Source organism: Hordeum vulgare, chromosome 2H (genome assembly GCF_904849725.1).
Source record: "Hordeum vulgare subsp. vulgare chromosome 2H, MorexV3_pseudomolecules_assembly, whole genome shotgun sequence".
Classification (NCBI taxonomy): Eukaryota; Viridiplantae; Streptophyta; class Magnoliopsida; order Poales; family Poaceae; genus Hordeum; species Hordeum vulgare.
This window is the reverse complement of record NC_058519.1, coordinates 622,351,300-622,369,695: the sequence shown is the minus strand read 5'-3', so window position 1 is coordinate 622,369,695 and position 18,396 is coordinate 622,351,300. Positions and strand designations below refer to the sequence as shown.

The following is an 18,396-nucleotide window of genomic DNA, read 5'->3' as shown; positions in this document are numbered from 1 at the left end:
AGCTGACTGCATTGTTGTGATGATGACTGAATCCACAACTAGTGGTTTTGAGGCTAATATAGAAGAACATGGCTTTCTGAATGGTGGTAAGCAGATCATCTGCTGCTGCAAGGTATGTATACATCTGCCTACCATATATAGAGTTTTAAGTACTGCAGCTGTTTAGTCTTTATCAGTTTATATGACACAATAATCTAGTGTTGTTATCCGTGTAGCTGGATGAGCAGATTTACCATGCAATCGAGGGACAACTCTCTTCGCATTTTGTGAAATCTGGGTGCAATGCCATGATTGTGCCGATAAGTTGTGATGAAGAAGGAAACAATATCTCTAAGAGAGGCTCTCATCTGGACTGGTACAATGGCCCTACTCTTTTGGAGGCTTTCAATCAATTAAGTGAACCAATCAGCACTCAAGGTGTGAATGCCCCTCTAGTTTGCATTGCTTATATTATTGCGCGTGTCCTTTTTATGTTATGTTTTCACATATCAACTATTAATAATTTTCTATGTAGGTTATTATTACAGAAACAAGTTAGAGACGTATTGTTTAAGAATGTACCAGATGTTTCCTGTCTATCTCACAAAAGTTGAAGGAGAACTGCATAATGTGAAATTTAGGTCTGAGGTCAAAGTGAATGATGATACTTTCTCTTCATTGGAGGCCCATCTACACCGCAAAGAGGCAGAATTAGATGCTGCTCAAGTTGCTTGCACAAGCCTGTTGAGTAAATGTGACGATGTTACCTTGAGGATCGAGAAGGTATGGGGATTTCGTTTTGTACTTGCATGTCTTACAATGCTCGATAGCTGCAATGGTTTGCATGATTACATCTGATTAATCTTACAATGCTCGATACCGACGAGCTGCTCCGGCAAGCGCCGATGAGCTGCTCCGGCAAGCGGCAATGGCGAGTGACGACGGCGAGCCAACGGGCGGAACTGCAAGCAGGAGGCCAGGGGAGGAAGGGGCGACGAGGCGCTACATGATATTTGCGGTAGGAGGAAGAAGGAACGCCTCGGGAGGCTCGATCGAACGGCTAAGACAAGAAAGATTGGAAGGCTGGGGGCCGACCGACCGAAATTTTGGACCGACGCGCACGCCGAGTACTCACTAATTATATAGTGTTGAATCTACGTGAAGATTGTGTGGATATTCTTTTTCTTTTTTTCTTTTTTTATGTTGATTGAGTCACTTAGATGTACGATACTTAGGACACATCTAAACAAAACCTATTATAATTATATAAACTGTTCGACTAATACATCATGATTCATGAGTGGTTCTTGCATTTTCAAAACTAATGGTGCACATAATTTTGAAGTGCGTAACTATCTAATTTTCATTGGGCGAAGAATCCACGGTCGAAGTCAACTTGGAGAAAAACATTCCTTTGATTTACCAACATGTGAAATAATCTACAGTAATACAGTATGTTCCCAAAGAAAAACCTACAAACCCCTTAGAACAAGAAAATAAACGAAGCGACTTGCGATTCACTCCATCGACAAGCATTTTCTACCCTTTCAAAAAAAAAACATTTTCTACCGGCAACGTCTTTCAGTACAAAGATACACGCGAAAACTGATATAATTCAGAGTTACCCCTGCACCTTACCTACTCTTACTTCAAGGGGGTCTTCTCTCCTTCCTCCAGGCCGGCCATGGTGTCATACAAGGGTTTGTTCATCGTCTCCGGGAGGTAGAACACCAACAGCCCGCCGATGATCCCCGACACGCCAAACACTGCAAACGGCACCCGTTCCCCGAGCACGACCACCATTGGCGCCAGTATGGCACCCATCTGCGATGCCTGCGACGTGCACCCTAGTGCCGCATTCCGCACCACCGTGGGGAACAGCTCCGCCGTGTATATGAACAACAAGTTGTACGTCGCCGCCATCCCAAAGATGCCCACCACACCGCATACCATCCTCACCACCCTACAATGTCACATGCTCAAATGTAGGAGTATTAGTAGGAAATAACATGACGCACACACGTAAGTTTGACCGCTGAATTGAGCTCTCGATTAATTTACCTCATGGCGCCGACGCCGGCGATGAGGCTGCCGGCGATGCAGAAGACGCCGCTGAGAAGCATGGTGCCGATGCCGAGTGGCTTGCGGCCAAAGTGGTCGAGGAGCAGTGCGGTGAGCAGGTAGGCCGGCATCTCGGCGATCGAGTTCACGGCGACGCTGACGTAAAGGTTGGTCTTGAGGTTGACGACGTTGAGGCTGAGCCCGTAGTACACCACCGAGCAGAGAAGGTTGATGAGCACGGACAGCACTAGCCTGGCCCGCGTCGTCCTCGATCGGAACACGTCCAATATCGATCCCGACGACGACGGCGACGGCGGCGACTCCTCGATCTGCTTGCCGCCGGTGACATCATCTCCCTCATCATCAAGCTTTAGCGTGACGCCGTCCGGGATGCGCCGGCCGTTGGTAGCCGCAATGTCGCGCAAGACGCGCATGGCATCGTCAGTGCGCCGTCGCACGAGGTACCAGCGCGGCGACTCGGACACGAACGGCATGACGGCGAGCACGAAGACGAGGGAGGGGAGGGAGGTGACGACGTAGAGGAGGCGCCAGGAGGACTGGAACATCGCGGCGACGCCGGCGAGGGCCGCGATGCCGCCGGAGAAGAAGTAGAAGCTGGACATGCCGGCGGTGCCACGGCGGGAGGGCCCGATGGGCTCCGTGGCGAGGACGAAGGCGCACAGGCCGATGCTGCCGGTGCTGAAGCCCGTGAGGAGGCGGAGGACGACGTAGACCCTGTAGCTGGGGGAGAGCGCGGTGAGCAGGCCGAAGAGTGCGTTGAGGAAGCAGACCACCTGGAGGGAGCCCTTCCGCCCCAGGAACGAGTCTGACAGGTGCCCGAACACGCCGGCGCCTGCAATTGCAGAGAACAACAGCACGATCGATCACATGGTGATTACAGTACAAAAAAAACATGAACCAACAGAAAAATCACCATAAATATAGGACCCCAGACCGTATCCGGGGTCGCCGGCGATGCGACGACTATGACCTGATCTGATCCGACCGGCAGCCTAGAAGAATTGGCACGTAGGCATGCTAATAATTCTACGGCACATGTGCGAGCGCACGTCACCTCGCACCGTACGCCGTCTTCCGGGACCAATCGCTTCGCAGGAGCTCCGGGGTATCATCCATATGGAGTGTTTATTGAGATCCTGATGAAGAAGCATATGCCGGATCCCGGTAACTGTCAACGTCCTATAATTTTCATTCTTCCCTTCTAATAAACCGGCCGGTCGGCCGGATACTACACAAACACAGCCGCATAATCCCGCGTCAACACCAATATATTTACTAGTACAATCGCACACCTTGTAGCCGTCTTAAACGTTCGTACAAACGAAACTCGATCCAATCGAACGCATCCAACTGACCTCGAATGTCCGGTCTGACCGGCACGACGCCTTCATATCCAGTCTAAATATTAGGCGGATATGGTCGTTCGAACACACTTGCCACGTCAGCCTGTCCTGCCACCCCCTCATATATTCGTCCTCATCTATTCATCGGATTAAATGCTAGCCACTTAACTTCACTCCCCTTCACTCTCATCCGTCGTCCAAGTTCGCCTTTTTCCGGCATGGGGTGCAACGGATCTAACTCCGACCAGTATGGATCCGTCGACTGGGGTGTCATCCCTTATGAATTGGTGGAGGCAATGACGGTTTGCATTGCACTCCGTCACTCCCACGAGGACAGCGCTCGGCCGACGGTAAGATCTTTCCGGCGTGACACCATAGCGTCGGCTCAATGGGCGCTCAGGTCCTTTAGGACTGGAACATGACGGTCCCGGCGATCGAAAATCTCTCCTACCCCATCACCGGTCCGGCAGATTCCAAGTTCGACCAAGAACGGGTTGTTTGACATGGGAAGGAGAGGATAAAGGTCTTCGAGGCCCATATCGCGGGGGAAATGGCGGCGGCGGATGCAGCGGCCGCGGAGGAGGAAGCCATCCGCACCCACATTTTGAAGAAAAAGTGACGGAGGAACACGCGCGCCCTCGCTCGAGAGCATAATTGAACGGTCCGTTAAATGGTCGGACTGCCATCAAAGAAGGAGAAGGAGGTCAGCGGCGACGACAATAGCTTCGGAGACGAGCGGATCCCGCTCCATCCCTATTGTATCTTCGGCTGGTACTTCCACGAGAAGGACAACAAGGGCTCCGGAAAGGACAAAGGCAGCCATGGATGATCTTCATCATAGCCAAACATACCAAATGATAGTCCGATGGCATGTTAATAGTGATGAAATAGCAGGACGATGTGTGTAATGCATCAACGTAGTAGTTGAATGAGTTTGTATGGATTTAAGATATGGCATTTGAGTTGTTCGGTTGTGACTTGTGAGAAGGCAAATGTAAAACTTGACTGGTCAGTTTGAGGAGCCGGATTTGTCCGCAAATATTTGAGGAGCCGGATTTGTAAAATTCGGCTATAAAAACATCTACAACCGAATACAACAAATCCAGACTCTCAAACAGTCCGCATACCCAACAATGTCTCGTAGTACAGGAGGTTTAGGGAGTGCGGTTGTAAGATGCTCTAAGAGACATTTAGCAGATTAAGCAACCTTAACGACATGTCAGTGACTAGAACAAGAGATTATCAATTCGAATACTCAGTTAGTCCTCGTACATTCATTATTATTTTTTTGCTGGAGAACATATATCTACTAACAGAGGCTGGGTGAGTGGGGGAGCACCACTTTCCGTGTTGTTGTGTTGCTGCAGAAACTGTAATAATTGAGGGGACGAGGGATACATCCTTGAATGTAAAGATGTACTGTAGTACTAGTCACTGTTGGTTTTTATACGTACCATCCAAAGGATCTACTATAGAGCACAGGCGCGCAGTTCAGCCACATGCACTGGATCAGTCCCGGGAGCCGGTATACTTGGATGGATCCGGCAAGAGATCCCAAGCATATCTGATTCCCAAAACACATAAGACAAAAGGGCTTGGAAAGAATACTCCCTGGTAGAAGAATGCGACACGGATGAGTGAGACTAATCTAAAAGGAGTTTGTCGTACTAACTCTGTTCCTAAGAGTACGTATTGCATTGGCAGTTTAAATTAAACTGTCAAAAAGGGGTTATATTTAAAAACGGAGGCTAAGATCACATCCATTAGGCGATGTGAGATAAATAAATTAGCGCAATTTGCTACGTAGGTGATTCGTGTTTTGCTTCATGGTGGCTGATCGGCAGTGCTGTCAGACCGGCGACATGCATGCATGAGATCGCGCACGTACCATTCAGAAGTAAAAAAACGCACTAGAATACGAAATAAGGCTTAGCCATAACAGAAGTCTAGATGCAGTTTAGCACAAAAAGATGGAGCAGGAGTCAAAACAAGGCTGAAGTAAACTACAACTATCCTTCCTACTCAGCCAGTGACACTGCATGCGTCCAGATGCGCAGCCAGACCTCAGTTTTCCCAAGAAAAAGATTGCACGGCTATTCGGCAGGCAGGCAGGCATGTATACGGCGCTTGGGATGTGGCGGCCGGCGATAAAGACGGATCTGAAGAGGAATTCGATTTGGCTGGTTGGTGTGGTGGCGGTGCCACGGCAAAGTTGCTCCCCTCAAGACGCGATCTGGGCATGCCATCCGCGTGACAGACAGAGCACGAGGCTCTCTACTTGTGTGATGCGTATGCTGGAACCCATCCACCGTACGTGTTGTTTGTGTGTAAGAGGAAATATCAGCTCTACTTGAGAGAGCGCGCGCGATGCCAACCGACAGGATTACTTAGGAACACGAAGGAGATGATGCAGATTTGTTAGGCTGACGGCGAAGCAAACCATATGGTAGGCAGATGTTAGGCCGACCGAAATAGGCAGAATTACGATACCAAACCGATGGTAGAACAGAGGCTGCAGAGAGGCCAAGAAAACAGCAGTACAGCAACGCCACAGAAACAGATAAGCCGGCGATCGGCGGGAGCAGACAGAGGGAGCGGCGGCGTACGTACCGATCATGCAACCGGCGAAGAAGATGGCCTGGACGAGCCCGACCTTGTACCGCTCGCCGCAGACCAGGCCCCACTCGGCCACCGTCGACGACGCGCTCCCCTGCGCCCACTCCCACCCGGCCGCCGCGCCGGCGCACCGGTCGCCGCACCGCCCGTCCCCCGCGGGGCACCGCATGGCCGGCTCCCGGTCCGCGAAGATGATGACCATGGTGTGCAGCGCCTCCAGCGCCCACGCCGCCGACACCAGCACGAAGTGCCGCAGCTGCCACCGCCCCAACTCCCCCGCGTGCTCCGCCAGCGCGTTGTCGATGCTCAGGCGCCGGCTCGCCGCTCCCCCTCCGCCGCCGCCGCCGGAAGCGGCCAGCAGCGCCTCCGTGGACATGGCCGGCCGGCTGTCGCACGCACGTACGTCGCGGACCCGCGTCGTTCCCTTGGCGCGGGGTGTGTGCGCGCACGCGTGTACTGGGGCAAGTGCCATTAACCGGGCGCTATTTGTAGGCGGAAGGAGCCCGTCGAGGCGTCGAGGCATGTGCGCATGCTTGCGCAGGTACTCTCACGAGTCACGGCTGAGGAAGACATTTACGGCGAATATGACGATTCCCGGTCGTTCAGAACAAATAAGGAAGCCATTTACGGCATCATTTTCACCACCTTGCTGGTAACAGTTTGAAAGACTAATGTGCGTTTTATGTCGATGATGTGTGCCCATATTACTCTACATTCTTCAAACGACACGTGACGATCAAATGGCAAATATAAACAGCATGAGGAGCTCTTTTGGACAAGATATTATAGACAACTGAGGTGGGCATCAAAATTCAAGAGGCGAGATGGAATTTTTTAACTACATTTCAAATAAATACTTCCTCCCTCCCTAAATATAAATCTTTTTAGAGGTTTCATTAAGGGATTACATACGGATGTATATAGACAAATTTTAGAGCGTATATTCACTCATTTTTCTTCGTATGTAGTCTTTCAGTGAAATTTCTAAGAAGACTTATATTTAGAAACGAAGGGAGTATGTTATAGTACTTTAATATGTATATCGCGCAGCAGAAGTACCCTAAAAAGTGCAAGAGATTCCAAGTTCGCGTCAAAAAAAATGTTGAAAATTCAAAAGAAAATGTTGAAGGTTGAATGAAGGTCATCATTTGTGCCCTTGTCACTACTCATCACCTGCTGGGAATAACTCTGAGAAACGAATCATAGGGTACAATTTAAACTAAACATGATCATATATACCCCGGGCCGGGTTAGGTTCCAGGCCGGGCATTGACAAAAGGCCGAAGTAAAAAAAAAAATCGCAAGCTTGAGCATGGCCCGACTCAACCCAAAACATATGGACAGTGCATTTTTCATTTGAAATGCTTACTTTGGGCATTTCAATACACTATTGTACCTTTTTTTGGTTCTAAATGTCTGGCATGTAACAAAATCCGTCATACTTGTATGAAATTTGTCGTGTTTGCATGAAACACGGTCGTGTTTATACGATTTCGTTTGATTGATCTGAGTTGTTGTCAAAATATATGCGGATGACATTAGATGCTGTCTTCCTGCATTGATGTTTACGGATTAGTCCTTTCCTATTCATAGACGAATGCGGGAGAAAATTTACGTGTTACTGTCCTAACCGGTCTCGCAAGCAAATCGTCCAGCTTGGCGGCCGCTAGCTGACACTCATGCAGTGTCGTGGTGGAGGCAAATCCGGCAGGGCCGTGGGCAGACCGCCCATGAGAAGCGAGCTAGGTTGATACTCTCATTTTGGCTCCGCCAGTGAAATTAACACATGACATGCGCCGACGACGTGCCTTGTTTCATTTCCCTCGTCCACGAGAGTACCATGTGGCCATGGAGTAGACAACATCCATGTGTAGCGTTTCTCGCATGGTTTGGCATGCACCGTCGGCTGGTCGCGCGTCAGGGCGGATTCACAACCGTACACGTACGACCGCGGCGCCGGGTCGATCGGACTGGACGCTGCGCCGCTTGCTCTCAACTTGGAGAGGTGCCCGTCCATGCACGGCATTGGCTGGCGCACGGCGCCATGGAAGGGATTCCCGATTTGTATCCGCGTGCGTGCGTCGTGTTCTACGTGTCTCGATTGGGTGAGGATAGGGCCATACGGGAGGCTGCGATTGGGCTCCAAGGGCGGCTCGGCCGGCGTCTTGTGCACTGGTGTCTGCTCTGGGGCGCATCCGGATTCGCACGTCGCCGCCGAGGAAGGAAGAGGCAGATTGGCTGCACGCCGCGTGGCTCTACAGCAGTACCCCAATGTGATTGTGGTTGTGGTTGTGGTTGTGGTGTGGGGGTGACTACCGCCGTTCCACCGATCGATCGGTGGGCAAAGGAGCCGGGTGCCGCTCGGCGGGCATGGGCGGTCGCGCTAGCACGTACGCGAGCGAATTGCGGGCCGCATGGCAGAGCGCCAACCATGCATGCATGCATGCATGCCTATCGGCGCAGCTAGCGAGCTGGTCATTTGGTGGATGCACCACGGCTGTTAAGGGCATGCATCTCCAGCGCTGATCGGTACATGAACGCCATCAAATGTTCACAGGCATATTCCAACATGTTTTATCCCCTTTATTAAAAGTTGAAAGTTGGATACCCAACAAGTTTTTACATCAATCGAACCCAAAAGCTCCCGGTCCTGCTACCCCTGCCAAATACCTCATTTTTCATCCTACAATAAAAAACAAAGTTTGGCCATTGTCATTTATGTATTTGTTTTTTGTCTACGTCACCTACGAAAATACTCCCTTTGTCCTAAAATAACTGTATCAACTTTGTACTATTTCTAATACAAACTTGTATTAAACTTAAGACACTTATTTTAAAACGGAGGGAGCATATTGTTATGAAAAATTTATTGAACACGTTATATGTGTATTTGTGTGTGTACAATTTATTTCTTTTGACTTCTTTTGCATTGTGGAAATATGTCCAAAGCGTTTAAATATGCTAGACAGTAGTCTTCAAATACTTCGTCCTCTTTTGGGGCATCTTGAGGGTGGACCCGTAAACTGGCCGCATCTGTTCGAACCGTATTATTCAGACCACAAAAGCCATCCAACGTCGTTTTGTAACAGTCAACGGAGCGTTTGGATGCGTTTTCTCTTGTAAATTGGAGACAAATATAGGGACCTTTGCACGAGTCTGGACACCCAAAACATAGGACTCCGACACCCCCAGCCCACCAAATCCCCCCTTTTGGTCCCATTTATTATCACTCCACCTTCTTCTCCCCCTTACTTTGCATCTGCACCCTTCACCTCCATCGGCACTGTTGTACCTCTCCGGCCGTCACAGAGGCATTGCCGAATGTCCGCAACCATCACTAACACGCCTGCTCGCCTTTACGACGAATTTGTCCACGTTGAAGTTGTTTGTACCCAGGTACGCTATGTCCCCTGTTGACGACCTCCATGGCGGACATCACGCCCGTCAGGTCTTCGGTCAAATGCCATTGAACTTACTTTCAAACGCTATGCCGTTTTTAGGGTACGAATGATGGTGAGCTATTCGATCATGGACGATGAGTTGGTGTGCGATGCGTGGTTGGCGTATCCACGTATTTCATATGCAGGAGAAAAGGGGAGGCCTTCTGGCAGCAAGTGCATGAAACGTTTTATGCATGAAAGCACATTGCGTCATACGACATGTACATCATTCAACCACATAGCGTGAGGTCGTTGTCCTATCGCTAGCACACTTTCCAGATCAGCGTCACCAAGTTTCGCGACGTGGTTCATCAGCTCGAGGCAAGGTGGACACTGCACGCGGTAGAGAACGAGATCGTAAGTTTTGCTTCCTTTTGCTCAACTTCTTCATTGAGTTATTCGCTTAATGTTGGTCTACACACTATATGTAGCCCGCACGCGTTGACATGATTTACCACAGACAGAGGATGGTCATTTACATGCATACACTATTGGATGGAGCTGAAGTGAGAGTATGTGTGGAACTACATGATGTGTTGATGAAAAATTTGTTGGACACCTAGGATCTAGTTAAATTTGAGACATTGTTCTACTAGACTTAATTTGCACCCTATGCATGGATGATTGATGCTATTTTCTATCCGAACTTCGATGAATATCAGATGGTTTGCATGAATTTCATTTGATTTGTTTAAATACAGTTTAAAATGTATGCGGTTATGGTTGATTGATGGCCTTCCGCATTCATGTCTGTGGACTGATTATCTCTGTCCGTGGACAGATGTGGGAGGTAATTTACGGGTTATCATTGAAGATACCCTTAAACTTGTACTCCCTCCGTTCCTAAATATAAGTCTTTTTAAAGGTTTCATTAGGGGACTACATACGAATGTATATAGACATACTTTAGATTATAGATTCACTCATTTTGCTCCGTATGTAGTCCCTTAACGAAATCTCTTAAAAAACTTATATTTAGGAACAGAGGGAGTAACTACCATCTCTTGGCGGCATCCCCTCACCACAAAAATGGTGAAAATGCTCAATGGAGCTCTGCCCCTATAGAGGCCAAATTTCAAATGATCAAAACTCAAATTTGCACGTTAATTTTTTTCTAATTAGTGTGTAAACTTTGAGAACGAAATATGTTAAAAATGAGTGCTACACAAAAAAAAAACGCCCCACCCATTCACCAAGCATATATACCATGTCTATTAATCTTCCCAACTATAAGTATTGCGTAGAGAGAGTACTTCTCTGTCCATCTCTTTTAACAATGTGTTGGGCTAACTAATGATGATTTGGTGGTGGGCTGTGGCAAGGTGTGGCCCATGAGCCGTTGTGTGCGCGAACAGCGTCAGTATAAAACGCTGGCTTCTTCTGAATCATCAGACAACTAAGTTCAGAACTACAGAATCACTTCTTCCCCTGCTTGCTTCCCCGAAAATTCTCCGCTGTTCACCCAAAAAACTACTCCCTCCGTCCCAAAATTCTTGTCTTAGGTTTATCTAGAAATGGATGTATCTAAATACTAAAACATGACTAGATACATTCATATATAAACAAATCTAAGACAAGAATTTTGGGACGGAGGGAGTACCTCCAATGCTTGAGAGACTGTGAAATGTTCTGGTCTTGATTTAGTTGATGGGTTCTGAATTTTTTATAGAGTGGCTGAGCAGAGTTTCCAATTAGTAGTGTACTTCCCACTACCACTGCCAGTATCTCGTTGAATTGATCTCGTCAAGGAACTGGAACTGATTAATCTAACCATGCTAGTGATAATTCGCAGCAACATCTATTGTATTGTCGTGCAAGCCTTAAACGTTAAAACTGCAAACACAAGAACAAAACTGCATCCTCATGCTAAACAGATCTACTACTATACTCCCTCTGTCCCAAAATAAGTGTCTTAAGCTTAGTACAATTTTGTACTAGAGCTAATACAAAGTTAAGACGACAATTATTTTGAGACGGAGGGAGTATAACACAGTGAATCATTATGCAAGGCGTTCATCAACGCTTAGCTTAGCACAGTTTGACATGGACCATAGTAATAATATCAATGGATCATAAGAATATAGAAGAAGAAACACATAGCTAAGCTTAAAATCGAGACGGCAGATTGCTCTTTACAAATCACTATTTGTTAACAAATCTCTTCAGATCCTCGTCATCTTCAGAGAAGTCGATTGATTTGAGTATATCCTCCCGTGCTCTGTCGCTCCTTGCTCGGACTGCGGCCCTCTTAGCAAGAAAGTCGTCACACTGCGTACCCATGCCTGGAATTTGGCGAAGTGCTGACCACTTTTATAGTAGGCACGCACAGCGGCATAATATTCCACCATGTCCTCATGCATCGCCTCTTCCGGCGAAGGAATCAAGTCAGGGTTCCGGAGCTTCAGGGCCATGAAGTCAGACGGGGCATGATGGACATCGATCACACGGCCAAGGATCCGAGCGACGTCCGCCTGCGGCAGGCGCGTCATTTTCTTCCCTGGACCAGATTTCACCCAACCAGCCTGCTGCACCGTGGGACAAGAACCAATCGCCGGCGCTTTCCTTTTGGTGGTGCGCAGCTTCTCATCGTCTGTCGTCGCCTTCCTTTTGGTGGCGCACGGCTTCAGCGCGCACTTGTCCATCCAAGCATGTTGGCATCGCTTCAGCCGGCGGCCACCGCATGCTTGGCCACCCTCTCGCCCGTGGGCATGCGTCTGGTGATGCGGGAACCCTCCTCGCCGGCCATTGGACAGTTGATCTGATGTCCTTCGCCTCGCCTCACTCACCAGCCGCGAGGTTTTGGGGATAATTAACCCTGGCTCTCGAATTAGACGCACTCTTAATATTTAGACGCGCTAAAAACAGGTTTCGCGGATAATTAACCCTGGCTCTCGGAGTTGAACTCGGTTACAACGAAAGGTGGATGCAGCTTTTTAGTGAACAATTATAATAAATTTGAACGTCGGTTGTAGCAAATTTGAACGCGGTTGTAGTAAAACTCGATGGTAATTATGGTGACCACGCAACTTCCACCGATCGCCGTTTGCAGCCCTGCTAGTGCCGCGGTTGCAGCACGGAACAAAAATTTGGACGCACGATTGTAGCAAAACGCGGCCATTAGATCGCGCGGATCGCACGTGCGCCAGCGCGCTGGCGTGAAGGTTTTCCCTTTTTTTGGATAAAGCAAAGCTTAATCATAGACCACAAACTGTGGGATACAAGACTGATTGTGGGGTTGGCTCAACCAAAAGTGGCGCCCCGGACCAAGAGAAAGAGAGTGTTTGGCTAACCTATGTGCGTCCGTGTTGGCAGCACGACCTTCAAAAATGAAGTTACAATAAAAAAAAACTCGATGTAAACTTGATCTCATTGACTATGGCCCGAGGCTGCAATGTCTAATATTGTTTGCTTGGAGTTAGATGAGACCAATAGGTGCTGCACGTGCAAGTCTTCTGCCAGAGTCAGAGCTTCTCTGCAAGCGATCATCTTCAGGATGACGGGATCCTTGACACCGGTTTTGGTTACACAACAGTGCACGTGGTGGGATAGCGCAACAAGGATGACCACTGGCAGCGCGCGCCGACCCGCTTGGCCCGAGGTTGGCTAACTGGGCGGAGGCTGCGGTGGCAGCTGGTCGGCGACCGGCTGTGCGCCGCTTCGGTGACCGGCTAACGGAGGTCGTAGCCGCGGAGCTCGTCGGGTTTTCTTCCTCCCACGACCCCTTCGTGAGTCCCCAATCCCTCCCGCTTCCTCCTTCCTTCGGCAAGTCGGGGCTCCTGCAAGTTGAGGCGGTAGGGGATAACGGCCATGGACCTGGGGTGTGGCTGGCCGGGCGGATCTCGAGGCGGTGGCCAGGTCGTGGCGCCGTTCGACAATCCTTCCTGGCCGGAGCGGTGTCGCAAGGGCGAGTCAAGGCGCAGCCTTGAAGCCCCTGGTGTTGGCTCTTCCCCTCGTCGACCACCCGCTGGTTCCTCGTAAAGCGTGATACGTTGGAGTGATACGTCTCCAACGTATCTATAATTTTTGATTGTTTCATGCTGTTATATTATCAGTTTTGGATGTTTTACAATTATTTTATAGTTATTTTATATTATTTTTTGGTACTAACCTATTGACATAGTGCCTAGTATCAGTTGTTGTTTTCTGCATGTTTTTTACATCGCGGGAAATAATACCAAACGAAGTCCAAACGCAGCGAAAAAATAATGTACACAACTTAGCCCTATAATTGCATTTTTTTTGTAATTGGTTGGTGCAATTGGTTTTACTCTTTGAAAAACAACATAATCTAAATAAAAAACTTGCACACAACTTAGCCCTATGATTGCATATTTTTTGTAGTATGCAAAAACAATCATATACCCCCTCCGTTACTAAAATACTAAATATAAGTTTTTTAAAGATTATGTATATAAACATACTTTTTAGTATATATTCATTCATTTTGTTCTGCATGTAGTCTCTAGTAGAATCTTTAAAAAAAATAGAAATGGAGGAGGAAGTAGAGAATGGCGTTTTGGAGGCCGAGCTCCATGAAGGCCTTTATTTTTGAAAAAATCAAATTCAAATTTTTATGGTTCAAAAAATTCTGAAAAAAATATGCATATATGTAAGGATGTAACCGACATGTGTGTAAAATTTCAGGTCAAAATACTTTAAAACGTGATCTTACAAAAAAGACAAAGTTACGGTTTGAAATGATGAATAGTAACATGTGTTAAACAGCCCCAGATTTGTCTTTTTTGCACAGCCCTCGTATCAACGTATTTTGTTCTGAAAATTTACACACTTGTGTATTATACCTTCATTTATCTATGTATTTTTTTCAGAATTTTTTGACACATTAAAATACAAATTTTCACTGAATTTAAAGTTTGAATTTAAAAGCCTCCAGTGAGCTCGGGAGCCAAAAGCAATATTCGGAGGAAGTAATAGTGTACTTTTCGCACATGTTACATAGCATTTGTATGTATAAAAAGAAAAACAAACTTATAGAAAAACAAACTACAAAATGAGAAACACATAAAACAGAAAACAAAAATGAACACAAAAGAGACAGAGGAGAGGGGTTTCGCGCGAGTTAATGGGCTAATATGTGGCCGGCCGAATAGAAATAGCCCAAACCCATTTTTGAAAACAGTCTAAAAGAAATAAAGGGAAAACACTAATCGCAAAGCAGGAATCAACGGTCAAAAGAATTGACCGACATAAAATAATTTTAAAGCGACTCATATATAGGTATAAGGTTGAATTTTGTATTTCCTCCATTTATAAATATAATTTTTTTATATATTCCATTACAAACTACTTACGACTGTATGTAGATATATATTTTAAAGTATATATTTATTTATTTTGATATGCGTGTAGTTTATAGTGTAAATTTTCAAAAAAAATATATTTAATAACGAAGGGAGTAAGTATTAATGTAGGAAAAAATAACGCCCATACGTATGAGCATTTTGTAAGTCGTCCATACACGTGGATCGTCGCCCATGCGTATTTGCATAAATCTAGGCAATTTTTGACGAATTTTTTATGTCACGTAAGAAGGGGCTGATGTCTGGGCGTTTATACGCCTGTTTCACGCACGCAGACCTCGCGGCTCCAACCCGACGTATGGTGGAATTGGCGTCGCGCCCACACGCCCCGCCAGCCTGTTAGTTGCCACGTCTTTCCAGTGTCACATGACAACTGAATGGAACTACCGTCACGCGTCCACACACTTGTCAGTTGCCATTTTTCATTATTACATGGCAACTGGATGGAACTGCCGTCCTGTGTCCACATGTCTGTCAGTTGTCATGTATTTCTAGTGTTACATGGCAATGCAGTTGTTCAGATATAACGACTCCAGTTGAATAACCATGACAAATGTAGCTGTTCTGACATGACAACTGTAATTAAACAAACAGTTACCACTGTTCAGCAACCATGACAACTGTCACGCGGGGGCACGTGGAACCGCGATGTGGCAGGCCGAACGTGCGGGCCGCGAGGCAGGAGGCCGGACGTGTGGGCGTTAACTGTTTTACCCACGCATGTTCTTCGTACACATCATCCAAAATGTATGACAAGACTTCCTTAAGGCCCACACGTATGGACACTATCAAGTCCTTAATGTATGTGTCAGCCTTGATCTGAAAAACAAAAGTTTTCTAAGAACACCTGATGTATAGGGTGTCCCGTACGTACTTAATCGACTTGGACATGTTTGGTGGTGTACATTCGTGCAAACTTCATCCGGCGTTTGAACCGACCTCCTGGACGAAGCTTCGGAGGATCCGCTCCGCCGGCCCGCCCAAAGCCACCACCTCTTGCGCCACCCCTTTCAGAGCCTCTACTCTTTCCCTGACCTCAATGGCCGTCGGGCCATAACCCATGAGCAGCTCGACGCACCTCGCGAGCTCCTCCCCGGTGAAGACGCCCTCGCTGTTGCGCTCCCCTCTGACGCCGGCAGCCCACTCTTCCTCTATCAAGAACGCGTTCGTCGGCTGGTCGAACAAGCCTGGCACGGCGACGACGGGCACGGCGAGCGCCATGGCCTCCAGCGCCGAGTTCCAGCCGCAGTGCGTGACAAAGCATCCCACGGACGGGTGCGACAGGACCTTTGGTTGGTCGCACCACTCCACCACCATGCCCTGCCCCTGTAGCACGGCGTCGTCCAGGCTCCGGCTCACGTCCTCCTGCCGCCCGTCGTTGCGCAGGACGAGCAGGTACGGCCGCCCGCACCGCCGCAGCCCGTCGGCAATCTCCTCCATCTGCTTCTCGCTGTACGTCCATACGCTCCCGAACGAAACGTACACCACCGACCTTGCCGCCTGCGCGCCGAGCCACTCCATGTACCTCTTCTCGTCGGCGCCGGCGTGGTTGAACAGGTGGATGCGCGCCTCGGCCGAGGAGGAGGACCCTATCACCGGCCCGACGGCGAACACATCGAGGTGCTCCTTCATGGCTGCCAGCGCTGCCGGCTCCAGCTCGTCGAGAGTGTTCACAAGAACCTTCGTCTTTGTGCGGCCATGATCGCCCAAGTGCTCGAACAGCTCTCGGGCCGCTTCGTTGAAGATCTTGGCCAGCATGCTGCCCGTGGTGTCGACGAGGAAGGACGGGAAGTCGCGGATCCGGAGCGGGCGGTGCAGCCCGGGCAGGGACACCTCGTACGCGGGGTCGGCGGCGCGGGACGCGACGAGGTCGCCGTGGCCGTGGAAGTAGTGGTAGTACGCGGCGAGCACGGTGGCCGGCTGGAGCCAGAACACGGCCAGCGGGATGGCGTGCTCACGCGCGACGTCCAGCGCTGCGGGGAGAACCATGCTGCAAACGACACACGTGACGGGCCGGCCACGTGCGGCGAGGGTGGCGACGACGGCGGACAGGCTCTCAAAGGTGGCGTGGCGGCTGCGCGCCCTCGCCTCGCCGTCCCTGGCCATGGAGCCGTCGTCGAGGCCGTCGGAGTATGGAGCGTAAGAGACGACGCCGTCGGTGGCGGTATCCTCATCGTTGTCGACGGCTCGGGACGAAGGGAACATGCGGCGGTGAGCGGACACCGGGAGGGAGACGGTGGCGAGGACGGGCCCGGAGCCGTCGTGGAGCCGCGCGAGGCGGTGCGCGAGGACGCGGCACGGGTTGAGGTGGCTCTGGATGCCGTAGGCCACGATGAGGAAGTGGTGGCCGGTGTGCACGCCGCCGTTGCGGCTGTGTCGCTGGTCTTGTGCGTCCTTGGCCATGGATACAAAGAGGAGAAATGAAGGAAGTATTTGCTTGTAATGTGGAATCTCCGATGCACCCTATCCTATATATATCAGTGGCACTGTACCTCTAGCCATGTGACGGCCTCGAAGCCCCCGAATGGCGAAGACCACCAGCTTGCAACCACATGGGTAGCGACAGGTGACATCGGCACTGACGGTATGCTGTTCCATTTGGCAGTCAGCCGTACAGTTTTTTTTTTCGAAATCAAGGAGTTTTATGCCCCTATTTATTTTTTGAAATGAAGGGATATCTCTACTCCTAATTGCTTACTTGATAGAATGACATCCAGATTTTTATTCAATCGGTTTAATTTCATCTTCCACCGCCCACACCTTTGTCCACCGGTTTTTTTCATCATGTTTTCCCTCGGAGGCAGCCCACGCAAACAAAAGGTCAATAGCTCCTGTGCGACACCTTTAAGGTAAATTAGAAGGAGTGAGACATCTTTCGTCTGAAGGTCAATAGCTTCTAGAATAAGTTGCCCCTACCCAGCTTATTCTATAAGCCCAATCAATTTTTTTTTAAAAGCCTACTAATCAAAAATTAGTAGACTTTTAAAAAAATGTATTTGATTGGGCTTTTAGAACAAGCTGGCTATGGGGCAGCTTATTCTAAAAGCCTTAAAAAGCTATAAAAAACTGGTCCTTATCTTGCTACCTCTTTGCTTCTGCAGTCAGTTAGTTGCTCCTTTGTATGCACACACACGTTTTGGAATTGAGAGACAGTTACGTGAAGGGCTTTGGTTTGAATTCTACTGCTCTGAATTTCATACCTTCATCAATTAAGTAATAAAAATTTGGCAAAGTTTTATCTATCCGTTTAAGTTATTTACACTATATTCAGAAAGTGTCTGCTATGTAAACTAAGCAACTATATATTAAAAGATTCACCATTGCTGTAGCATGACACTTGTTCGATGTGGTATCTATCTTATGATTATCTTATTTTTACGACTATCCTTTCTTTGATTTTTTCTTATTTCATATTTGTTTGCAGGATATAACATGGTGCCCGGTACATATCGATGCAACTTAAGAAAAGACCAGTCGGTCTGTAGCAAGACTTGGTAGCATGTTGTAATTTTTAAGATGCTCTGAAGAAATCATGTAAGATAGCAACAGGGATTTTACATTAATATGTTGGTATAATTATTATGGTAAATGTACAAGAAGGGAAATCTGTTTCCA

The 18,396-nt window shown here is 48.4% G+C and overlaps 2 protein-coding genes across 2 annotated transcripts; both read right to left on the bottom strand.

The window, feature by feature from the left end:
• Positions 1-1,375: 1,375 nt before the first annotated feature.
• LOC123430909 (organic cation/carnitine transporter 4-like) lies at positions 1,376-6,522 on the bottom strand. Its single transcript, XM_045114738.1, has 3 exons — positions 6,015-6,522; positions 2,041-2,893; positions 1,376-1,942 (listed from the first exon to the last, which is right to left on the bottom strand). The coding sequence occupies exons 1-3, from the start codon at positions 6,490-6,492 to the stop codon at positions 1,624-1,626; spliced, it is 1,650 nt and encodes a 549-aa protein (XP_044970673.1). The 5' UTR covers positions 6,493-6,522; the 3' UTR covers positions 1,376-1,623.
• Positions 6,523-15,482: 8,960 nt separating this feature from the next.
• On the bottom strand, positions 15,483-17,221 carry LOC123430908 (cyanidin 3-O-rutinoside 5-O-glucosyltransferase-like). The gene has a single exon (XM_045114737.1). The coding sequence runs from the start codon at positions 17,182-17,184 to the stop codon at positions 15,700-15,702; it is 1,485 nt and encodes a 494-aa protein (XP_044970672.1). The 5' UTR covers positions 17,185-17,221; the 3' UTR covers positions 15,483-15,699.
• Positions 17,222-18,396: the final 1,175 nt, after the last annotated feature.

Excerpts from the sequence above, each read along its gene's own strand:
- LOC123430908 (XM_045114737.1), bottom strand. The coding sequence starts at position 17,184 with ATGGCCAAGGACGCACAAGACCAGCGACACAGCCGCAACGGCGGCGTG.
- LOC123430909 (XM_045114738.1), bottom strand. The coding sequence starts at position 6,492 with ATGGCACTTGCCCCAGTACACGCGTGCGCGCACACACCCCGCGCCAAG. Across the intron at positions 2,894-6,014 it reads CTTCGCCGGTTGCATGATCG|GCGCCGGCGTGTTCGGGCAC; the intron begins GTACGTACGCCG and ends CTGCAATTGCAG. Across the intron at positions 1,943-2,040 it reads GCCGGCGTCGGCGCCATGAG|GGTGGTGAGGATGGTATGCG; the intron begins GTAAATTAATCG and ends GTGACATTGTAG.